The 26,286-nt window shown below is 37.4% G+C and overlaps 1 protein-coding gene across 14 annotated transcripts in view; it reads right to left on the bottom strand.

Annotated features, from left to right (window-relative positions):
* ERCC6L2 (ERCC excision repair 6 like 2) overlaps nt 1-26,286 on the bottom strand; it is a 151,404-nt gene that overhangs the window by 72,217 nt on the left and 52,901 nt on the right. For all 14 annotated transcript variants that reach the window (XR_001895455.3, XR_001895457.3, XM_009189242.4 and 11 more), the window contains 2 exons: nt 15,367-15,462; nt 2,399-2,498 (listed from right to left, as the gene is read on the bottom strand). Coding sequence is in view for 12 of the 14 variants with exons in the window: in XM_009189242.4 (XP_009187506.2) it covers nt 2,399-2,498; nt 15,367-15,462 (196 nt within the window). In the remaining 2 variants the exon portion in view is untranslated. The remainder of the gene's footprint in view (nt 1-2,398; nt 2,499-15,366; nt 15,463-26,286) is intronic.

The raw sequence follows: 26,286 nt of genomic DNA, 5'->3' as shown, positions 1-26,286 counted from the left end.
TGTTGGGTAATTATTTCTGGCTGGGATATTCACCTGCTTTTAAATACTTCACACGCTTATCTCTGTCTACTGCAGTGCTTATCTGAAAAATAGTGGAGGGTGCAAGTAATTAGGCTTCTGGGCAACAGGAGGGACTTTCTTCTGAATATTAGAAATATTTGGAGCTCTGTCTTGCTTCTTTGCTTCCAGTACTTCTACTTATTGTTCTCACTTGAGAGTAGACACCTCTGCTGGCTGTAATTTGGTCCAAACGGGATAAGATTATAAGGGATAAACTGTCTTGTTACACCATCAGTGATACCCCAAGGCTTCCTTCTTTTTTAGTAGCTGCTGACTCTAAGCTTGGAATATCCAGAGGCTGCACCTACCTTTTCAGTAGTTTTCTTCTGACTAAGTTTAGGTTGGCTTCTTCCTTCAATCTGATCCCAACTTCCTTGTCTTTTAGGACTCCTTACAATTTTGGGGCCACCAAGAAAACTCTTCTTGCTTTCTAACATTTTTACAGGTTTTTTCTTTTTTTTAAAGAACATAATTTTTTTTTTTTTTTGTCCCTGCAAAAGATTGAAGGCCAACCTGGGAGGCTAGAAGGTATGCTCCATTGGTTTAAATTCCAAACTATCTTTAAACCATATTTAGTGCCTTTTCCTTACATGATTGCCATTTTCTCTTTATTTGTGTCATATAAAGTTCTTAAATTACCTCATCTTCTGAAGACTCTTTTATTATATACTACTGTGTAATGTATATTTTATAACAAGACATTTCATTTCATTAAATGAGTCAGATGAATAGGTAAAAAAGAAATGTATACAGTAATGGACCGAAAAAAATTACTACATAATTGAGGAAAGACTCTTACTTGAGAGAAGTCTAAGACAGTACTCAAAAGAACAGCTCCTAAGATGAGTAACTTCCCACTTTTTCCCAAGGTTGGTTAAATAGGTTAGAAAAAAATAATTTTCAAGTAGTTGTGCTATACCAAAAAAAAAAAAAAAAAAGATCAACTGTTTATTATAGAGCTAAAAGCTTTAAGAAAAACAAAAACTGCTGTGTACGACTCTATTTTTAGAATGAAGAAAATAGCATAAATTTAAGATTGGATCACCACTCTTAGGTTAACTACCAACACATGTGGCAGATGTTTGCTCTTAAATAGATGCCAACTGAACATATAGGAAGCAATTCAAATGCAATATTTACGATTACACTTGAACCTTATTCCAGATTGTCTCAAGTATCCAGTTGTAAACTAAATAAATATTGTTTGTTTAGAGGCATAAATGAAGTAGTAATTGATATGCCAAGCATATTTAAGAGTTAATGCAATTTTAGACAAATATTACAAGTACCAGGAAAGTAGTTAGCACACTTAAGTTCTGTTCCTATAATTTCATTTACTGGCACATCTCTGGGGTCCTAGTTTCATCATGTACAGTATGTACCTCTAAGGCAGTGCTCCCTAATCTTCATGTGATGGCACCTATAGAGAATGGTAACATATGAATATCTACCTGGTGTAAAAAGAAGAGGTTAGTCAAGGCTGGAAGCTAGCTGATATGGTTTTGCTGTGTCCCCACCCTAATTTTATCTTGAATTACAGTTCCCATAATCCCCACGTGCTGTGAGAGGGATCTGGTGGGTAAGTGAATCATGGGGCAGTTATACCCATGCTGCTGCTTCCATTACAATGAGCTCTCAAGAGATCCAAAAGTTTTATAAGTGGCTTTTCCCTCTTTGCTCAGAACTTCTCCTTCCTGCCATCATGTGAAGAAGGGCACGTCTGCTTCCCCTTCCACCATGATGGTAAGTTTCCTGAGGCCTCCCCCACCATGTGGAACTGTGAGTCAATTAAACCTCTTTCCTTTATAAACTACCCAGTCTTGGGCAGTTCTTTATGGCAGCATGAGAATGAACTAACACACAGGCTTAGGTACTCTTGCTGTCCAGAAAGCTGTGGGACCAACATCTCAGTGCACCTGTAGCCCATTTGTGGTAAACCATTATATCTTGGCCTGTAGTTTGGGGAGCTGTGACCTTGCTACTCAAACTGTGGGCTGCTGATTAGTTTTACTAGGACTCTTGGGAGCCAGTTAAATATTCCACATCATGAGCTCTACCTCAGACCTACTAAATCAGAATCAGTATTTTGACAAGATCCCTAGGTAATTTGCATGTACACTAAAGTTTAAGAGGCACTACTCTAGAAAACTTTCAGCTCAAAAATTCAATGAACCCAAAAATTAATCTGTTTCATAGAAGTGTATTCAAGGGTATTTTTTATGACCTTATTAAATTCTACATGATACAGTAAAATTTAAAACTTTCATATTATACAAGTTTTTCCTAATTTTTAAAAACATAAATGTTGACCTCTGAAACAGAAGGGAAACATATTTACCTGCTTGTATACCTGTCGTAAATACATGATTTCCTCCACAGTTCCCAAGGATATCAGCCTAAGCACTTTGACATCTCTACACTGTCCAATCCTGTATGCTCTGTAAAAAGATTAAAAATACAAACAAAAATCAAGTGAAACAACTTTGGGTTCAAGAGGTAGCTCGGGAACATAAAAATGGAAAATTATTAAAATTTTAATTAATTTAAAAATAAACATTTTATGTTTATGCTATGTTATTTAGTAACAATTAAAAAATTCAAATTCATATAAAAAGATGTTATTAAGGAGAAAGGTATTATAGAAAACCTACGAATATCAACTTCATTTCTGTTATAAACATCACCTTCCACTGTTTAAAAACTTTTCCTAAATTTAGGTTTTTCTTTTATAGCAGCTTTAAGCTTACAGATTGTTCCCCAAAGCTTTCATTTATATAAAAATCCCCAAAATGCCAACTAATCCATAGAGCCAGAAAGTAGACTAGTGGTTGCTTGTGGATAAGGGGATGGGGAAGAATGGGAGGGGTGGGTCACAAAGGGGCAGAAGGAAAATTCTGGGGTGATGGGTATGTTCATTATGTTAATTGTGGTGATGGTTTCACAGGTACATAACTCAAAACTTATCAATTGTATACTTTAAGTATGTACAGTTTATTGCATGTCAATTATACTTTATTAAAACTATTAAAAAGTAAAAAAACCCCACAACTTAGCAAAAAGTAGTTAATCAACTGGAAAGTCTATGGAAGTGCTGGTTTACAGTCCTTATCCGCAGAGATTTCAATTCAGTAGATCTGACTGAATCACTCAGTTGACTGGCATCCAACGTGTTTCCATACAGCCCATGGATGGTTTTAATTAGTGCTAATTAAAGTTCTAAACTGATTCATCACAGTGGTTTAGCTGTGGGTCTATTCCCCACAGCTTCTCTCATATGGAGGCTTTATACGATGCTCTGTATGAGCACCCAATGCCTGTTACAGTTGCTGAGGGGAACCGGGGCAAGGCCATACTGCCTATATGCTTGAAAACGTTACAATTCGGGGGAAATTTATCTTTGAACTTGTAAGGTCGGCCATATGTTATATTTTATGTTCTCTCTGCCTCCTTTACCCACCCCTCCTCACAAAGGACTTTTACTAGAGGACATCTCTGGATCGTGCAAATCTTACACCTCCAGCAGGAAATGGTGGCTCCTGCGACGCAGCACCGCCAGGGGTAAGGTACTGCATTCTCACTTCCATTCTGTAACCTGGAGGCAGAGGAGAGGGGCTCAGCATCCCTTTCTCTCCTACAATGTACAATGCGTTTGGGTTCTAAAGAAAATCAGAAATGGATCTAAGAAAATGTTCTTCGGATGTATGCTTAAGCCAGTTGTTTGGTGAATGGGAGAGATTCCATTAGGATGCATATCCTTCAATCTTTACAGACAAAAATTTTAGACACGTGTTACTGTGCGCCTAAGCTTCATCATTTCTTGATCCATAAAGCAGGGATTTGTAAGTGATGAGTCTCTCACCATGTGGAGACAAGTGCTGAGGAACTGTTATACAACAGGTAGGTCATTAGCTTTATTTCTGTTCTTAGTTCCTGCTGTCAGTCAGTGGAAGGAGAGGGAGAGGAAAAGGAATGCTAGTTACTCAGTTTTATTGTGAACTAACTTTCAGTGAATACCAAAGCACAGTACACTGTGCTTTGAAGAATACTGGGATAATTAATATGTCTCGATGACCTAATGAAAAAGTACAAAATACAACAAATGTCATAAGACCAAAAAAAGGGGCAGAGGGAGATTTTTCTGTGGTTTTCATTTTGACCAATTTCCTTGACAGCTGTCTGTGGAGAGAGGTTGATAAAAAGTGTTAGCTTTGCAGTAAGACCGTATGGATTCAGATCCTGACCCTGCTACTTACTGGTTGTGACCCTGAGCAAGTTACCTAAAGTGCACTGTGCCTTAGCTTTCTCATAAGTAAAATGGGTATAACAGTGCCCATCACAAAGGATATTCTGAGTATTAAATGAGATAATCCATGGAAAGCACCAAGAATGACAGTTCCTACCTTACCATAAACACTCAGTAAGTGTAGCCATTATTCCTTTGTCCTTATTTTTCCAAATGTATTTGAATAAAATTGTACACAAAGTATTATTATAAATAAATATTGTTATTGGTTAGATGGCCTTTCTGCTTCTTAAGCGTTCCTATGTATTTGCCTTTTTCCCTCAGATTAGACTTTTCAAAAGTGTCTCCATTTTACTCTTTTCAATGAATTAGTTAATATTTATATTATGTTCGTTTTTATCTTAATAATGTAATAACGCATATAATTCTATTGTCTTTACTTTGTTCCTTTTCTAGTTTTCTAAATTATTCTTTTACTTTCCGTCTTTCTTTTTTAATAAATGAATTTAAAAATTGAAATTAGCATCAGAATTTAAATATTGATCCACAGTAATTTCATTGTTATTTCTAAACAGCAAGTTTTTCTCTCTTGATTTCCTCTTATGGTGGCAAAATATACGTAACAAAAATCATTTTAAGCAATTTTAAGTGTACAGTTAAGTGGCATTAGGTATATCCACACTGTAATGCAACTATAACACCTATATAGCTACAGACACTTTCCAAACTGAAACTCTGTACTCATTCAACAGTAACTCCCCATTCCCCAGTCCCCCAGCTACTAGCAACTACCATTCTCTTTTCTGTCTCTGTGAATTTGATGACTAGGTACAACATGAAATCATACAATCTTTGTCCTTTTCTAGCAAAAACAGGTATTCATTCTTTGTAGCTGATATTAGAGGAAAAACAATTCAATCATGATACCACTGAGGATGATGTTAGCTCTGGCTTTTTCATAAATGACCTTACATTGAAGTAGTTTCCCTTTTTTTTTTTTAATTGAGACGGAGACACTCTGTCGCCCAGGCTGGAGTGCAGTGTTGCAATCTCAGCTCACTGCAACCTCCATTTTCCAGGCTTAAGTGATTCTCGTGCCTTGGCCACCCAGGCAAGCAGCTGGGACTACACGAGCACACCACCATGCCTGGCTAATTTTTATATTTTTTTGTAGAGATGGGGTTTCATCATGTTGGTCAGGCAGGCCTTGAACTCCTGACCTCAAGAGGTGCAAGCCACCGTGCCTGGCTTGTTTCCTTTTATTTTTAATGTGTTGTTTTTGTCATCTTTAAAAAGATGTTGAATTTTGTCAAATACTTTTCCACATCAATGAAATGATTGTGTGTCTTTATTCCTTTATTCATTACTGTGGCGTATTACACTGATTTTTGAATTCCAGGAATAAATCCTACTTTGTGTATCATCCTTTCAATATGCTGCTGAATTCAGTTTGCTAGCATTTTACGGAGTATTTTTGCATTAACATTCATAAGGATTATTGGTCTGTAGTTTTCTTTCTTGCAGTCTTTGATTTTGGTATTGAAGTAATGCTGGCTTTAGAGAATTAATTGGAACATGTTTCTTCCTCTTCAGTTTTTTGGAAGTGTTTGAGAAGCACTGGTGCAAATTCTTCTTTTTTTTTTTTGAGACGGAGTCTCACTTTGTTGCCAGGCTGGAGTGCAATGGTTCAATCTTGGCTCACTGCAACCTCCGACTCCCTGGTTCAAGTTATTCTCCTGCCTCAGTCTCCCGAGTAGCTGGGATTACAGGCATGTGCCACCATGCCCAGCTACTTTTTGTATTTTTAGTAGAGACGGGGTTTCACCGTGTAGGCCAGGATGATCTCGAACTCCTGAACTCATGATCTGCCCACCTCAGCCTCCTAAAATGCTGGGATTACAGGCATGAGCCACCGTGCCCGGTTGGATTGGTGCAGATTCTTTAAATGCTTGGTAGAATTCACCAGTAAAGTCTTAAGGTCCTGAGCTTTACTTTGTTCAGAGGTTTCTGATTTACTGATTCAATTTCCTTAAATAGTCATAGGTATATTCAGGTTTTCTACGTCTTCATGACATTCTTCCTAGATGTATATTTCTAGCAATTCATCCATTTCATGTAGACTATTCAATTTGTTGGTATGCAAATGTTCACAGTACTCTCTTATACTCCTTTTTATTTCTGTAAAATCAGTAGCAATGTCCCCTCTTTTTTTTGATGTTAATTATTTGAGTCTTCTTTCTTTTCTCTTAGTCAATCTAGCTAAATATTTATCCACCATTTTCTTGATCTTTTCAAAGAACCAACTCTTGGTTTCACTGACTGCCTCTGTTGTTTTTCTATTCTTCGTTTTACTTACCTCTGTTCTAATCTTTGCTGTTTCCTCTGGTTAGCTCTGGGGGGTTTCCTTTTCCTAGTTCCTTAAGGTGAGAAGTTAATTGTTGATTTAGACCTTTCTTCTTTTCTAATGTAAGCATTTACAGCTATAAATTTCCCTCTTAGCATTACTTTTGCTGCGTCCTGTAAGTTTTGGTGTGTGTTTTCATTTACTTCAAGCTATTTTCTAACGTCCCTTGTGAATTATTCTTCAACTCTTTCGTTAAGCATGTATTGTTTAACTTCCACATATTTGTGAATTTTTCAATTTTTCTTCCGCTGTTGATTTCTAGTTTCACTGTATTGTCATTGGAAAAAAATGAATGATTTCAATCTTTTAAAATGTATTTAAAAGCTTGTTTTGGGGCCTAACACATGATTTATCCTGGAGTGTTCATTGTGTACTTGAGAAAAATATGTATTGTGCTGTTGTTGGAAGGAAAATTCTATATATCTCTGTTAAGTGTTGTTCAAATCCTCTCATTACTTACTGATCTTCTGTCTGAATGTTTTACCCATTATGAAAGTCGGCTATTGAAGTCGCCCACTATTATTGCAGAGCTGTTTTTCCCTTCAATTCTGTCAATGTTTGCTTCATACACTTTGGGGCTCTATTGTTTGTTGAATTTATGTATAGAATTGTTAAACCTCCTTGGTGAATCCACTTTTTACCATCAGATAATGCCTTTCTTCTCTTCTAACAGTTGTTGACTTGAAGTCTATTCTGTCTAATATTAACACAACCACCCCTGCTCTCTTTTGGTTACTATTTGCATGAAATATCCTTTTCCATGCTTTTATTTTCAACCTGTGTAATTCTTGGATCTAAAGTGAGTCTCTTACGGATAAGATATAGTTGGACACTGTTTTTTAAATCTGTTCTGCCAATCTACATCTTTTAATTAGGGAATTTGATCCATTTACATTTGAAATAATTAAGAATAGGGAAGAACTCACTTTTGCCACTTTATTTTCTGTATGTCCTATTAACTATTTTGCCCCTAAATTCCTCCATTATTGCCTTCCTTTGTGTTTAATTGATGTTTTTAGTGGCATATTTTTATTCCTTTCTCATTTCCTTTTACATATACTTTAGATGCTTTTGTTGTGGTTACTGTAAGGATTATACATAATATCCTAAGTTATAACAACCTTAAATCAATTCATCTTACATTGATATCAATGTACTTATCGACACAGATTTATAATTATTTTATGTATGTATCTTTTAAATCCTGTAGAAAATGAAAAAGCAGAATTATAAGCCAAAATTACGATATGGGTATTTATATTTGTCCATGTACTTACCTTAACCGGAGATCTTTATCTTTTTGTATGACTTTGAGTTACTGTCTAGTGTCCTTTCATTTCATCTTGAAGGTCTCCCTTTAGAATTTCTTTTTTTTCTTTTTTTTTTTTTTAGACTGAGTCCCGCTCTGTTGCCCAGGCTGGAGTGGGGTGCAGTGGCACAATCTCAGCTCACTGCAAGCTCCGCCTCCCAGGTTCAAGCAATTCTTTGCCTCAGCCTCCCAAGTAGCTGGGATTACAGGCACCTGCCACCATGCCTGGCTAATTTTTGTATTTTTAGTAGAGACGGGGTTTCACCATCTTGACCAGGCTGGTCTTGAACTCCTGACCTCATGGTCCACCCATCTCGGCCTCCCAAAGTGCTGGGATTACAGGCGTGAGCCACCACACCAGGGCTAGGATTTCTTACAGGGCTGGTCTACTGATAATGAACTCCCTCAAGTTTTCGTCTGTCTGCAAATATCTCAACCCTCATTTGTGAAGGGCAGTTTTGCCCAATATAAAATTCTCGGTAAACACTTTTTCTTTGTTGCTCAGTTGACAGTTTTTTTGTTTTGTTTTGTTTTCCCAACACATTAAATATATCATCCCACTGCCTTCTGGATTGCAAAGTTTCTGCTGACAAATCCACTGATAATCTTAACGGAAATTCCTTGTACATGACATGTTGCTTTTCTCTTGCTGCTTTCAAGATGCCGTCTTTGTGGACAGTTGATTATAATGTGCAACAGTGTCGATCTCACTGGGTTTATACTATCTAGACTCGGTTCATCTTCTTGTATTTGTATATCCCTATTTTCCCTCAAATTTGGAGAGCTTTTCATTATTTCTTAATCTACCCTTTTGTCCTTTCCCCTTTCTTCTGAGCCTCCATAATGTACATATTGGTCCATTTGATAGTGTCCCATATGTTCACTTTCCCTTTTTGTTTTGTTTCTCAAATTACATAATTTCAAATAACCTATCTTCAGGTTTGCAGATTCTTTCTCCCTATTTGGTCTGCTGTGGAACCCCTCTAGTGAATTTTTCAATTCCAAAATTGAATTTCATGTCCAGAATTTGTTTGGTTCTCTCTCTTTTTTTAAATTTCTATCTCTTTGTTGATATTCTCATCTTGCTGATATATCCTTTTCCTCACTAGTTCTTTCTCTGTGTTTTACTTTCACTCTTGAAGTATTTAAGACACTTGTTGTAAAGTCTTTGTCTAGTGGCTCCAATGCCTGTTTTGCTTCAGGGACAGTTAGTTTCTGGAGATTTATTTTGTTACTCTGAATAAGCCGTATTTTCTTCCTTTCCTTTCCCTTCCTTTCCGTTTTTTTTTTTTTTTTTTTTTTTTTTTTTTTATGTCTTGTGGTCTTTTCATGAAAACTACCATTTGGAAAGACAGCCAACTCCCCCAGTCTTTGCAAATTGGTATGGAAGACCTTCACTAATTAGCAGGGTGTGTCTTAAGCCTTGGGGACAGCATAGGGTGAAGGTTAAAAGTCTTCTTAGGACATTTCTGGGTATACATCCTGCCTGGGTATGGTGCTATCTCGGCTCACTGCAGCCCCTACCTCCCGGGTTCAAACGATTCTCAGCCTCCTGAGTAGCTGGGACCACAGGTGCACACCACCACACCTGACTAATTTTAGTAGAGATGGGGTTTGACCGTGTTGGCCAGGCTGGTCTTGATCTTCTGACCTCAAGTTATCCACCCGCCCTGGCCTCCCAAAATGTTGGGATTACAGGAATAAGCCACTGTGCCCGATGTCATTAAAGTTTTATCATGAGATTGCAACAATTTAGCGACATCATCAGGCTTTGTTTCTAATTCTAGTTGTCTATTTCCACATCTGGAATTACTTCCTCTACTAAAGTTGAACTCCTCAAAGTCATCCATGAGGGTTGGAATCAATTTCTTCCAAACTCCTGTTTGATATTTTGACCTCTTCTCATGAATCACAAATATTCTTAAATGGTATATAGAATAGTGAATCCTTTCCAGAAGGTTTTCAATAGACTTTGACCAGATCCATCAGAGGAATCACTATATATGACCGCTATAGCCTTACAAATTGTATTTCTTAATAAGAGTTGAAAGTCAAAAGCACAACTTGATTCATGGGCTGCAGAATGGATGTTGTGTTATTGTATAAAAAACATTACTCTCCTTGTATATCTCCATCAGAACACTTGGGTGACTAGGGGCATTGTCAATAAGCAGTAATATTTGGAAAGAAATCATTTTTTTTTCTGAGCAGTAGGTCTCAACAGTGGGATTAAAATATTCAGTAAACCATCCTGTAAAGAGATACGCTATTATCCAGGCTTTGCTGTTCCATTTATAAAGCCCAGGCAGAGTAGAGTTAGCATAACTTTTAAAGCCCCTAAGATTTTCAGAATGATAAATGAGCACTGGCTTCGATTTAAAGTCACCAGCTGCATTAGTCTCTAACAAGAAAGTCAGCCTGTCTTTTGAAGCCAGGTATTGACTTCTCCTCTTTAGTGACTACAGTCCTCAATGACATCTTCTTCAAATATAAGATTGTTTTGTTCTCATTGAAAGTCTGTTTAACGTAGGTACCTTAATTTGCTGCAGTTTTTCTACATCAGCACTTGCTGCTTCACGTTGCACTTTTTTGTTATAGAGGTGGCTGCCTTCCTTAAACATCATGAACCAATCCCTGCAGCTTCAAACTTTTCTTCTGCTACTTCCTTGCGTCTCTCAGCCTTCAAAGAACTGAGGTGTTTTAGAGCCTTGCTCTGGATTAGGTTGTGGTTTAATGGAATGCTGTGGTTGGTTTGATCTTTGATCCAGACCACTATAACTTTCTTTGTATCAGCAATGAGGCTGTTTGGTGCTCTTGTCATTCATGTATTCACTGGAGTAGCACTTTTAATTTCCTTCAAGAACTTTTTCTTTGCATTCACAACTTGGCCAACTGTTAGGTACAAGAAGCCTAGCTTTCGGTCCATCTTGGCTTTCAGCATGTCCTCCTCACTAAACTTAATCATTTTTAGCTTTTGATGTAAAGTGACAGACATGCAACTCTTCCTTTCACTTGACCACTTAAAGGCCATTGCAGAGTTATTAATTGGCCTAATTTAAATACTGTGTCTTAGGGAAGAGGGAGGCCTAAGGGAGGGGATGAGACAGAGGAATGGCCAGTAAGCGGAGCAGTCAGAACACACACAACATCTACCAATTAAGTTCATCGTCTTATGGGGGCATGGTTCATGGTACTCCAAAACAAATACAATAGCAACTTCAAAGATCAGTAATCACAGATCACCATCACAGATGTGATAATGAAAAACTTACATTCTCACAGAGATACAAGTGGCATAGAGACACAAGTGAGCATATGCCATTGGAAAAATGGTGCTGGAAGACTTGCTTGACTCAGGATCTCTACAAACCTTCCATTTGTAAATAAGGCAATTATCTGCGAAGCCCAATAAAGTGAAGTGCAGTAAAATGAGATGTGTCTGTATACAGTTATTAAATTATGGTAGATAGCTTTTATTTAAGTAATTTATATACTTATTTAGCCTAGTGGATTTATTATTATTTATTATTCTTTTTGAGATGGAGTCTCACTCTGTCGCCCAGGCTGGAGTGCAGTGGCGCGATCTCGGGTCACTGCAAGCTCCACCTCCCGGGTTCACGCCATTCTCCTGCCTCAGTCTCCCGAGTAGCTGGGACTACAGGTGCCCGCCACCACGCCCAGCTAATTTTTTGTATTTTTAGTAGAGATGGGGTTTCACCGTGTTAGCCAGGATTGTTACCATCTCCCTGCTTTGAATTTTTAATCTTATTTTCAACTTTCTGTGTCTTTTATATTTACATACATGTGTCATAATAAGCATAAACCTGAGTCTAATTTTTTCTTTCTGCCAGCTCCACTTTCTTCCTTCTTTCTAAAAAGAGTCTCAACATATTAGTATTTATGTTTGGATTTACTTCTGACACTTCATTGGTCATGCTTTCTGAGTTTCCCCCATCTTCCCAACACAACGATATATTTCCTATCAGGTACTAAAATAATTACATTTTCTTGGTAATCTTGTTTCTTGTGCAAGCTTTACACCTAATATTCAGTGTTTTTCAAAGTGGAGTTGAGAACCAATTGTATCATAATCACCTTGGGTGGTTTTTAAAATTAATTGTGGCAAAAAACACATCACATGATTTACCATTTTGGCTATTTTTAAGAATACAGTTCAACGGTATTAAATTTGGTTTTCTAGCCATCGCCACTATCCATTGCTACAACTTTTTTATTATCCTAAACTGAAATTCCATACCCATTACACAATACTTCCCCATTCCTCCCTATTCTTATCCCCTAATAAGCACTGTTCCACTTTCTATCTCTATGGATTTGACTATTCCAGGTATTTCGCAAAAGTAGAATCATACAATATTTGTACTTTCATAGCTGGCTTATTTCATGTAGCATAACATCTTCAAGGTTTGTCTATGTTGTAGCAATGATCAGAATTTCATTTCTTTTTAAGGCTGAATAGTATTCCATTTTATGTGTATATCATATTTTGTTTATCCATTCATCCATCGATGGACACCTGAGTTGCTTCCACGTTTTAGCTATTGTGAATATAGGTGCTATGAACATGAGTGTACAAATATCTCTTCAAGTCTCTGCTTTCAATTCCTTTTGGTATATACCCAGAGTGGAAGTGTAATTGCTGGATCCTGTGGTAATTTTATGTTTAATTTTCTGAGGAACCACCATGCTGTTTTCCACAGTAGCTGTGCCACTTGATATTTCCATTCACAATGCACAAGGGTTCTAATTTCTCCATATCCTCAACTAGGACTTGTTGTTTTCTGTTGTTACTTTTATTTTTACAATAGTCATCCCAAAGTGTGTGAAGTTGTATCTCATTATAGTTCTGATATGCATTTCCCTAATGATTAGTGATGCTGAGCATCTTTTCATGTGCTTAATGGCCACTTACATATCTTGTATACCTTTTTTGGAGAAATGTCCTATTCATTGTTAGACTGAGTTGTGTTTTTTGTTGTTGTTGAGTTTTAGGAGTTCTTTTTATATTCTAGATATTAACACTTTATCAGATATGTGATTTGCAGATATTTTCTCCCATTCGGTAGACTGCTTTCTTTCTCTGTTGATAAGTGTCCTTTGATCCATAACCTGGGTGTTTTTTAAAATATAGGATGTTGACTCCCATTCTACATCTACATAATCAGAATGCCTGCAGGATGGAGTCTGAGTATTTGTGTTTTTGAGAATTGTACCAGATAATTATTGTAACTCACTCTTTCAGTTGTTGCCCCTAAATTTTTTGCTAGCATTTAAAAACATTTTTGGCATACAATTTGAGAACTGACCAGGGTATCCTGGTCCTTTCCTGAGGACATTTCTAAGACAATTTTACCCCTCCTCTACCTGTATTCTGACATTTTATCAAAATTATATAACATTTTAGTTCTTGATTGTTACTAATTTTTTAATACCATCCCTTCATATTTTGGGGAATTCTTTTTTTTTTTTTTTTTGAGATGGAGTCTGGCTCTGTGCATGTAGGCTGGAGTGCAGTGGCGGGATCTCAATGCTGCAAGCCTGACCTCGGGTTCATGCATTCTCCTGCCTCAGCCTCCTGAGTAGCTGGGACTACAGAAGCCATACCTTGCCTGGCTAGTTTTTTTTGTATTTTTTTTAGTAGAGACGGGGTTTCACTGTGTTAGCCAGGATGGTCTTGATCTCCTGACCTCGTGATCCGCCCGTCTTGGCCTCCCAAAGTGCTGGGATTACAGGCTTGAGCCACCGTGCCCGGCCATTTTGGGGAATTCTTTCTTTATAACTGCATGAAGCGTCTCAGACACGCTCCCAGTGATTTTTCAGACTTAAACTTTTAGCCACAAATTGTAAATACAAGTCAAAATAATTTTCTTTCACATATAGCCATATAAATTTTTTCATTTTGACAACTCTGTTGTCATCTAGAATCCTATAATGCTGATGAAATGTATGTTCTTCAAAGTCTGATCTGCTGAATTGAGTCTGATTCTCATTTCTTTGTTGATAATGTGTCTTTTCCTTTTTGTTGCAGTTTTTATAAATCATCCTCTCCCTGTTTCTCACTCTGGAACCTTTTAGCTCTTCTATCTTTGAAACTTAGAAATATTACTAATATGTATGTTTTCTCTCTCTCAGTCATTATTCCTACTTCATACTAAATGCCCCTTCAAAATTAATAACAATTTTCTCCAATCATGTCATCAATTATCTCCCCTGTCCTCCAGCCTCTCTGTTCATTATTTCTGGAATAGACAGATGATGATTTCTGGGATTTTTCCTCAATTTCTCTTTACTCATATTTCACACTATTTGTTACTTGACTTTATGTTTAAAAATATTCATTCCTTTTATCTTCCATATCAATTGCTAACTTTAGCCCTCTCCATTTTTTTCAGACCTTCTACTGAGTTACTTTATTTTGGCAAGAGTTTTAACTTCTAAGAACTAATTTGGTTTTTTATGTACTTTTTTCCTTGGCATCCTATTCTTATTTTATTCCCTTCAATGTCTGTTTTCACTTTTGTCCTTTGCTTTCTTGCTAGGCTAGCTTTATTAAAATGTTTCGTAATTCTTCATTTCCCATTCATAATTAAAATGATGACTAGGTGAATCACTGGAAAGCCGGTCTGTGTCTCCACACAGGTAACATGTGTATTTCCCCTTTTCACGTCCTGGGGAGATCTGGAAGTACTACAGGCTTCGCTCTGGCTTTATGATCTGGTTCCAACACCCATTCTAGGAAGCTTTCTACAGTCAGATTCCCCATTTATTTATAAAATGTGTAAAATTATTCTTTCAGCTTTAATCAAAGAGTACCTGTTACAGCCAAACTCTCTGTAAAGTAGGGTGTGGGAGAGGAATTTGTATTAGAGTCAGGACATTATCAATTTCCCAGAAGATGCACTCTGTCTACTCCCACATACTGTAGTTGCAACCCCATGCTTAAAATTTCTGTACTCTTTCCTGCAGACTTTGTAGTATTTCTCTGCTGATATCCTGATCACAGATTCTACTTGCTTTTTATCTTCCAGGAGTTTCTCAAAACTTTGGATCTACTAGTATAGAACTATCCTATTTTCCTGCAGTATTAGGAATGTATTCTTTCTTTTTAAGTCATTTCTGTCATATTAACAGGATTCTGAGATGGATGAAAAATAAATGGCTATTTTTGGACTGTTACTTGGCTTGAGAAGGTCAGGATTATCTTAAATGTACGTTTTTACAAGTTTCCCCCTTTCTTCTAATCATAGTCATAGTATAAGCAATCTTAAAAGTTCAAGACTATTTTTAGATTAAAAGTGTTTGCAGATCACTTTAAATTTTGTATTATACCTGTCAATGGCTTGAAGATCATTGGCTGGATTCCAAGTAGGATCAAATAATACAACAACATTGGCACCGACAAAATTGAGGCCTAGTCCACCAGCCCTGGAGGAAAGAGAAAAAAAAAAAGCACATTAGAACAGCAAAAACTAATTGTGCTATAACTCAACTGTGCCAGGTTTCTATAGCCAAAACAGTACAATATTTCATTAATTTCATCAAAGTAAGGTGGTGATTAAAATACAAATATGCCACAAATAAAATATTTAAGGCACAATTTTATTTCTACCACTCTAGAAAATCCCTTAAAAACTGGCCATTAGAGCCCATGTAAATAGGTTGTGCTGGTTTTTACTTTTTTTTGATACTCAAATACTGTTTCTGCAAGATTTTCCTAACATAATTTTTAAAAACTGTTAGTACATTCTAGCTAAATAAAGTAATATATACATTTAAAAACTCAATTCAGGAATAGATGCACATCTTCTTCTTCCACTAAGTGCAGCTAAAACTCTGGATATTACACAGAAAATAAACAAAACTCTGAAAGGTACAAAGAAGATAGGCAGGCTAGGGACTACAAGGCCTAAGGAACGGCATGACAGTGAAAGCTTAGCTTTCCTTTTTGCTTAAGATACCACAGGCTGGATTCTTAACATATCCCAAGCTGTTGGAAATGCCAAAAGTCACAGACTAAAAAAAAAAAAAAGAAAAGAAAAGAAAATCCCAAGAAGAGCCTTTTCCCTTTAGCCAAAGAACCAGGAAAGGCATAGCCTTGAAAGGCGGAAAAATATGAGACAATAACCGCTCTACTCCTGCCAAACACCAAGGAACAGTCTGTGGCGCCATCCCTACCTCAGTCACCATATGGAACAGTCTGCTGGCGCCAGTCTCCGCCTTTCAGTCACCAAAGGGACAGTCTGTGCATACCATCCCTCAATTAGTCACCAAAGGACAGTCTGTATACCGTCTCTACTCCTCAGTCACACCAAAGGACAGTCTGTGGCGCCGTCCCTACCTCAGTCACCAAAGGACAGTCTGTGGCGCCGTCCCTACCTCAGTCACCAAAGGACAGTCTGTATGCTCGGCCCCTTTCAGTCACCACAAAGGACAGTCTGTATGCTCGGCTCTCACCTCAGTCACCAAAGGACAGTCTGTGGCGCCGTCCCTACCTCAGTCACCAAAGGGATAGTCTGTATGCCTGGCCCCTGGCCTCAGTCACCAAAGGACAGTCTGTGGCTTGCCCTACTCTCAGTCACTCAAAGGACAGTCTGTGGGCGCCGTCTCCACCAGTCACCAAGTGACAGTCTGTGGCGCTCGGCTCCCTACTCCTCAGTCACCTCTCAAAGGGACAGTCTGTGGCTCGCCCCTACTCCCTCAGTCACTAAAGGACAGTCTGTGGCTACTGCCCCTACCTTGAAGGTCACCAAAGGACAGTCTGTGGTCATTCCTACTCTCAGTCACCTCTCAAGGATAGCCCTGGTGGCTACTGCCCCTACCTCAGTCACCAAAGGACAGTCTGTGGCTACTGCCCCTATCTCTTCAGGGGTCACCAAAGGACAGTCTGTGGCTGGCCCCTACCTCAGTGTCACCAGTGACAGTCTATGGTGGCCGCCCCTACCTCAGTCACCAAAGGATGAATGAGGATGCTCGACTTCTACTCTTGCCTGGCTGTAATGAGACACCACCACTGATTCCTGCTAGGGTGGTGCCACGGAAGCATGAGTGAGGAGCCAGAGCTTTCATTTTCTGCCCAATGAGAACAGGGTCTCCCTTCATGGTGTCAGGGGATGCCAGGTGGGAGCAGTAGTAAAGCACTTCCCTCTCAGGCTATCAGCAGAGACCAAATACGGAACCTAGCTTTCCACCCCTACTTGGCTGCCATGGTGTCAGAAGACGTATACTCAAATGGAAGATTTAAATCAGATGCAGAGTCTCATAACACAATACTCAAAATGTCCAAGACACAACAATACAATAAAAAAAATCACTTATACCAAGAACCAGGAAAATTACAGCTTGAATAAGACTGAGATGAATCAGATGTTAGAATTACCTGACAAGAATTTTAACAGTCATCAAAAAAATGTTTCAACAATTACAAACATGCTTGAAACAAAAAATCGAGTCTCAGCAAAAAAAAAAAAAAAAAAAAAAAAAGATATAAAAAGCAAAATACAAATTTTGGAATGGAAAAATAGCTGAAATACAAAACTTGCCAAATGGGCTCAATAGTACAGTGGAAAAGACAAAAGATAGAATCAAGAACCAATATCATTTACGAAATGTGAACAACAGAGAGAAACATCAGAAACCATGGAGATCAGAAGAAAGTGGCATATCTTTCAAGTGCTGAAAGAAAGGAACTGTCAACCCAGAATTCTATACTCAGTGAAAATATCCTTCAGAATGGGAAGGGAGATATGACATTCTCAGACTAAGGAAAACTAAGAGCACCTGTTACCAGCAGACTTAACCTAAAAGACTGGTGGCTAGAAAGTTCATAAGGAAGAGAAAAAAAGATAGCAGAAGGCAGCTTGGAACTACAGAAAGGAAAGAGGAAGATCAGAATAGGTTAAAATAGGGGTGAATATAAATACTATTTTATTTCTCATGAGTTTCATAAATCACTTTCATGGTTAAAGGAAAACTGCAACACAATCTGATATGCTGCTTAACGTATGTAGAGGAAATATCTAAGACAATTATATCTTAAAAGCGGAGTAGGAAAAGAAGCTTAAATGTAAGTAAAATTTCTGTATGTCATTCAAACTAGTAAACCTGTTTATCAGTAGACTGTGAGAAGTTACTATGTACAATGTAATACCCAGAGCAACTACCAGGAAGCTACGCAAAGCAATATACTAAAAAACACAGACAAAACAAATACATAAACAAAGACAGAATCCTAAGAAAATGTCTAAATAAGAGAAACAGTGGAACTAGAAATAGGAGATAAAAAGATAAAAGTTAAATAAAAAATATAAATAATTACCCTCAATATAATGGCGTAAATATACCATTTAAAATCATAAGATTGGCAAGGTAGATTGAAAAAACAATATGCTCGCCACAAAAAAAAAAAAAAAACAAAAAAAACCACTTTAAATATGATGACACAGCTAGGTTGAGAGTGAAAGGATGATAAAAGATAAACCAGGCAATTATTAAAGAAAAAAGCAAAACTGGCTATATTAATATTAGTCCAAGTATATGTCAGAGCAAAGAAAGTTACTAGTGAAAACAGGGACAATGCATAAGGACAAAAAGATCAATCTGCCAAAACACCAAACAGCACCAAAACAGCAGAGCTGAAAAATACATGAAGTCAAATTAATCAAGCTGAAAAGAGAAACAGACAAATGTACAAATGTGGGATGTTGAGGATTATTCAACTGGTAGAACTCCTAGAGAGAAAATTGGCAAGAATATGAAAGAACAAAATGGCCCACGAACAGGATCTAAATGACATATACAGAAAACTCCACCTAGAACAGCACAATACACACACTTTTTTTTCCTGGTTCCTATAGAACATTCACCAAGATAGACCAAATCCTGGGCCATAAAACAAACCTCAGCAAACTTAAAAGAACTGCAATTACACGGCTATATACGGAGTATAACGGTATTATACTGAGTATGTTCTCTAACAGTAATGGAATCAAACTAGCAACACATTTCAGGAGGACGACAAAAAAAAAATTCCAAACACTTAGAAATTGAACAACATACATCTAAACAGCTCATGAGTCAAACAAAATCTGAAATCCCAAAAAATTGTGAAAAAAAATACAAGGAGAAATAAATAATAATGTAACACAAATGAAAACACAACATTTGAAAATATGTAAGATGCAGCTAAGCAGGGCTTAGGAAAATTTATAACACTAAATGCTTATATTAGAAAAAAGCTAAAGGTCTCAAACCAATCATCTGAAGTCCTCCCTCTAAGAAATCAGAAAAAGCAGCAAAAAAAAAAAAAAGCAAGCAGAGGAAAGGAAATAATAAAAAAGCACAATCAATAAAGTTGAACACAGAAAAATAATAGAGAAAAATCAATAAAAAAAGCTGATTTGTTGCTAAACTAGCAATGACAAAGATAAAAGAAAATACACAAGTTACCAATAGTAGGAACGAAGTAAGGGATATCACTACAGATCCTACTGCTATTAAAAGGATAAATGAATGCTATAAAAAATTCTATGGTCATAAATTCAACAAGCTAGAAGAAAAACAATTCCTCAAAAACTACAAACCACTGAACTCAACTAAATGAAACAGACAACCTGAATAGTCCTATAACCATTAAAGAAATTGAGTATGTATTTAAAAAAACTCTTAGGGAAAAAAAATAATCCCTCCAGGCCCAGATGATTCCACTGAAGAATTTTACCATTTACAGAAGCATTAACACCAGCTTTATACAATAAGCACATGAAGAGATGTTTAATATCATTAGATATTAGGTAAATGCAAATCCAAACCACAATAACATGTCTCTACATGTCCATCAGAATGGCTAAAATTAAAAAAATAGTGATAGCAAACGTTAGTGAAAAAGGAGAGGAACTTGATCACTCACACACTGCCGCTGGGAATGTAAAACCATACAGCCACTTTGGAAACAGTTTAGCAATTTCTTATAAAACAAAATATGCAACTACCACATAATGCAGCAGTTGCACTATTTAGCATTTATCCCAGAGGAACGAAAACTAACGTTCAAACAAAAATCTGTACACAAATGTTAGTAGCTTTATCTGTAATAGCTGAAAACTGGAAACTACCCAGATGCCCTTCAACAGGTGAATGTTTAAACAAACTGGTATCCACATCATGAATACTAAGAGCAATAAAAAGAAAAGAACCATTGATACATACAACAACTGGATAAATTTCCAGGGAAGTATGCTGAGTGAAAAAAGCCAATCCCAAAAGGTTACATACTTTATGACTCCCTTTACGTAACGTTCTTATGTTATTCTAAATTATAGAAATGGAGAACAGATTAGTGATTTCTAGAGCTCAGGGAGAAAGGGGAGAGAGGAAAGTAGATGTGGCTATAAAAGGACAGCATGAGGGATTCTTGTGATGGAAATGTTATGCTCTTCACTGTATCAACGTCAGTATCCTGGTTGTGATCATGTACTACAGTTTTACAAGATATTACATTGGGGGAACTGGGTAAAGAGGGCCTGGGATCCCTCTGTAATTTTTCTTATAAGTACCGCGCGCTAACCGATTGCGCCTCTGGAGCCACTGTATTTTTTCTTAAAACTACTTGTGAATCTAGATATATCTCAGAATAAAAAGTTTAATTTAAAAATATGGCTAACAATAACATCCAGATAGCCTTAACACAGAATGGATTCTTAAGTACAGATTACTTCCACACCACATGTTGATCACAATGCAGGCAGTCAGGGTGCTACTGCATACACTTCAGGCTTGTCATAGTGAATACAGAGAGCCAAGAGTTACATTGCAACAGGATGCCACACGTTCTCTCTCCAAAAGGAAGAGAACAAGATGAAATAACATCAATGCTCATTTTATAATGAGCTACATCTACTACTTCCCTGGGCCCAGGGTTCTTTTTCTCCATATATTTTCTCTTTGGGCTGGTGATACCACCCATATACTCACTCATCAAAGCCAAAGCCATGCTAAGTGTCACTACAGACGCTTTCTTCTCCATCATTACTTCCCTTTCCCACTAAAAGCTAACCAGTATCAAGTCCTGTCACATTTAGCTCAGAAATGTTTTTCTCTTGAGTCCCTTCTCCACTGCTGTCACCACTACCCTTTTTAGAGCTATTAGATTGCACTTGCATGTATTACTTCATTGGCCTTCTAATTGTCCTCCCTTACTTCAGACCTTACATCCATGCCCATTCTCACATTACATAAAAATTATTTTAAGCACAGAATATACAGAACTAAGTGTACCACTCAACTGGAAAATTTTACTTTTGCAGTATAGTCCCCCAAATCCTTAACTTAATCCTTACAAGTTAATAAGTATGAAAGCATTGTAGTTCAAATTACAGGGTTTGCTTAGAAAGCTGTTTGTAGTTTAAAACCCATTAATTCCTATTCATCAGAGACCAATAGGCCTCAGTGACCAGGCCTACCATCTCTGCAGCTGGTATCACACCAGTCATTCTTGATACCTATCCCACAAATGACCAAAACACTTCAAGTTACCTTCATACAATTTTCTCTGCTCTCTTATTTACCTGGCTAACTTCTCCTTGTCCTTCAAGTGTCACTAACAAAGCCTGAACTAACTCTCTCTCCTCTGTGCCTCCTCCTACCCTGCATTCGCCATACTGTATTGAACTATCCTTTTACATGTTTCTGAACAACAACTCCTGCACCCCTCTACTTTTTGAGTTATAAACTTTGAGAGACCTGTCACAGAGTGGATACTTACACTCTCTTTGTTACACTGAGCTTCGTTAAAATAACCCATGAGTTCTCCTATGGAGTCATACACCCAAGCTATTGCCTTCACAAATGCTAAGCACTAACCACATAAGTTCTCTAGTCATTTTGGTACCTATGCTATTCTCTCTGCCTAAAATGCCCTTTGCCAAAACCTGCTTTTCCTTTTCTTTTTAATAAAATATTATCTCCAAAGAACAGTTAAAATATCACCATCCTTCCATGGGACTTTCTGATCTATCGGTTTCTTAAATGCCTACGGTCTTCACACCCGACTCCAGTATCTGTTTCTTAAATGCCTATGATCTTCACACCTGACTCCGGTATCTGTTTCTTAAATGCCTACAGTCTTCACACCTGACTCCGTAGAGCATGCGCCGCCCGACACTGCTCTTCAAAGGCAGAAATTCTTATCTTTTTCTTGCTGCACATTAAGGGTCCATGACGATATCAACAGTTGAACAAAAAGGTGTGAGACTGAGACAAAATAAAGCAGTAAAGGCAGATTTTAATAACCGGCATATAATATGATTCTCATTATTTATTTGAAAAGAGTGGTTTAGAATCTCTTTCTCTTGGGGTGCATAACAAAAGAAATGTCCTCATTTTTCTGGGAGAGTTGACAGTGTTTTGGAATAATGTTATGAGAGACAGAAAATGATGTTTCTCCAGATCCTCTCAAAGCTCATGATTTCTGGTGTTAGACTACCTAGAGGCACTTAATATCATCTGGAAAATTTTACTTTTGCAGTACAGTACCCCAAAACCTTAGCTTAATCTTTACAAGTTAATAAGTACGAAGAAAGCATTGTAGTTCAAATGATACGGTTTGCTTAGAAAGCTGTTGTAGTCAACTAGTGTATGATTCTGAAAGTCAAAACCAAGAATGAAGGTGTGCCTAGTATTCATGCTACAGAGTCTTTCTGCCACTTCAATGGAAGCCAAAAGTTTTGTCTTCATGTAACTTGACCTGTGGTTAAGGTAACCGTGAAGAGAAGTCACTAAAGATATATTTTTTGGCAGTTTTTATTATTAGTATAAAAATTACGTACTGGTTTTGCTAGATTCATTTTTCTATCAGCATACTACTCATTTCTCTTGGGATAAAATTTCTAAAGGAAACTTTTGGCAAAACTGAATGTATATAATGTGTATATACTGAGTTGAAGATTCCAGCTGCCGATATAATTTTAAATAACAACAATTGTGATCTTTCTGTGTTTTAAACTATCTGATCTACATATCCTATATTTAATACTCTGTAAGACAACAATGACAAATTTTTACATTTTTACAGAGAGAAGGCAAAACCAAAATCCAAGAACACAACGATTTTCTTTCTCTTCCTCAAGTGTTCTCCTAAGCCCAGCTGTCTTTCAGGCTTTTCTGTGAGGTTTCACATCGTCATTTTCCCTCATCAGCTGCCCACACTGTATCACAAACAACTCACACTTAGATAATGCTTTACACTGGATGCTAATCATCCAGGGAAAGAAAAATGATGATAATCTTTTCTCCTACAATTTCTATCAAAAATGCAAATAAATTAACCTTTATTGAGCATCTACTATGTATCAGGAACGATGCAAGGTATTTTCATATCTGCTAGTTCTTTTGTTCTCAAGACTTCTTTTTTTGTTGGAGATGGAATCTTGCTCTGTCTTGCCCAGGCTGGAGTGCAGTGGTGCCATCTCAGCTTACTGTGGCCTCCACGTCCTGGGTTCAAACGATTCTCCCGTCTCAGCCTCCTGAGTAGCTGGGACTACAGGCACGAGCCACTGCACCTGGCTAATTTTGTATTTTTAGTAGAGACAGGGTTTCACCATGTTGGCCAGGCAGGTCTTGAACTCCTGACCTCAGGTGATCCACCCATTTTGGCTTCCCAAAGTGCTGGGATTACAGGCGTGAGCCACCGCACCTGGCCTGTTCTAAAGACTTCTATAAGCGAAATATCTTGATTTTTCAGGCGAGGAAATTGACAACCAGAAAAATTAATTTGTTCAAGGTCTCCTAAGTAGCAAGTGTCTCGATTCAAACCCAAATGTCCTTATTTGAAGTTCAGTGCTCAGTAGAAACTGAATTCTCTCCTTTGGAAAACGGCTTATTAGACACACCATGAAGACGTCACAGAGACCTGAACTCTAAGAAAAGAGGGAGGTGGGATAGGGAGAAAGTATCAGAAAGGATTAAAAAAAATGGGTAAGTTAGGGGATTGGGTGGAATGTAGACACCAAAAAAGCAGAAAAGAAGTTAAAGGTTTATATGTCGAATAAATATAATCAACTATTCCAGCTACCTTCTTGATGGCAAGGTCAGGCATAACCATGTATGATACCATCTCAGATGCCACATAGGAGCCACAGGTAAGATCTCTACTAGTTGAGGCAGCAATCTTCCAAGATATTCTGAAGCTGTAACTTCAGTCCTTGCTGAAGAAGCAAAGCTCCCGTTAAAGAAGAAAAAAGCCCCAGACTCTTTTCTCCGTTTGATGATGACACAACCCACAAACCTCAGCTTTAAAACTTGTCACTCTGTTCTTACACGGTTAACAGCAAAACGTTACTTGTTAAGCAAAAAAAAATTGAATATTGCTCTTTTCAAACTGAGGACTGGTATTTGAGTCACCTAATGAGTATGCAGGCTGTTTATTCCTTAGGTCTGCCACATGCTCTTCTTGTTTCAAGTAAGTGTATCAGAAAGTACAACTTAACTACATCTTAATGTTCTACAAACATGTCTTTGACGAAATAAGTTTTATTATTAAGTATTATAAAAGGTCAAACGAAGTATCCATTTGAACAATGCTTCTAAGAAAACCTAAATAAATATAAAGAGATACCATGTTTATGGATAGGGCGGCTTCATATCTTAAAACCTCCAATCTTCTTCAAACTTATTAATAAATCCATTGATTCTCCAAAACCAAAAAAACAAACCCCAGGAAAAATGCCAGATGATCATTCTTTAAATAGACTGAATCAAATGACTACAAAAAGCTAGAATTTAACACATTGATGTTTTAAACAAAAGGTAACTCCAAAAACAAAAGAGGTCAGAAAGCAAGAAAAACTTTAGATTAAAAATGTGATGGCTGGGCTTGGTGGCTCACACCTGTAATCTCAGTACTTTGGGAGGGCGAGGCAGGTAGATCTCAAGGTCAGGAGTTCAAGACCAGCCTGGACAATATGGTGAAATCCTGTTTCTATTAAAAACACAAAAATTAGCTGGGTGTGGTGGCACGGGCCTGTAGTCCCAGCTGCTCGAAAGGCTCGGGCAGGAGAATTGCTTGAAATCCAGGAGGCGGAGGTTGCAGTGAGCTGAGATCACACCACCGCGCTACAGCCTGGGCCACAGAGTGAGATTCCATTTTAAAAAAAAAAGTGATCATTTCAAACAAAGTAAGATCAAAAACTGACATTTCTCAGAACACAGAGCAAAAAGACAAAATCTGATAGAAAAGTTCAGAGATTTAAAGAACCAATATAGTTTGAAAGCTTGAAAGTCTGACAACCTGGCATGCAAGAGGAAGGGAGCAGAGAAAAAGGAAGGAAAAAAAGTCATTGTTAAAGCAATATAAAATAGCATTTTCCAGAGTTGAAAAAAAAAAACCATAAGCCTTTAGAATACAAGCCTACCGTACCCGGCATAAAAAATGAACGAAGATCCACACTAAGACTCAAATATCACCATGAAATTTTAGAATACCGTAGGTGAAGAAAAACTCTTATGAGTTCCCAAAAAGGAATGAAAATCAGATTGGCACTGCACATCCATTTAGCCATACCATCTATCAGAAAACAACGCTGCAAGCCCTTCGAAGATCTAAGAGGAAATGATTTTTGATTCAGAATTATATAGTCCAACAAAGTATCAAGTGACAGAGCAATAAAACACATTTTCTATATTTACAGATGCATAAAATTTAATTCCTCTATATTCTGGCTTAAAAAGTTACCGGAGGGTATTTCCTAGGAAAATAAAGGGGCAAGTCAAGAAAAAAAACAGCATGGAACCCAGGAAAAAGATCCAATGCAGAAGAGCAGTGAAAGAAAGCTTCAACATGACAGTTCTTTATCAGGCCTAGAAAACAACTGGGACAGACTGAAACCAAGGAATAAAGGTTTCAGGAGGCAGGTTCAGGATACAGAGGACTCGACAGAAGAGAATGTGTGAATGAGAATTGGTAACATTGAGGATTATTACAAAGGGCAAAAACAGACTGAGGGGGGGAAAAGACTGAAAAAGTCATGATTGAAATTTGAAGTGAACTGAACAGTGCAAACATAAAACATGGATGAAGTCTTAGGAAAGAGAAGTCATATGAGGTTGATGTTAAGACTAATCTTGAATTGACCAACAGGTCATGAACATTCAGATAAGTTATCTTATAGCACTATTTGCCCCTGTATTAAAGATGCTTAGTTTATTAAAACATAGTAATGTAAACGCTGTTTTTTGCCTCCACATTTTAGAGCCAAC

The sequence above is a fragment of the Papio anubis genome, chromosome 13 (assembly GCF_008728515.1).
Source record: "Papio anubis isolate 15944 chromosome 13, Panubis1.0, whole genome shotgun sequence".
Lineage (NCBI taxonomy): Eukaryota > Metazoa > Chordata > Mammalia > Primates > Cercopithecidae > Papio > Papio anubis.
Note: the sequence above shows the minus strand (reverse complement) of the source record. Positions and strands in the feature narration are given on the sequence as shown.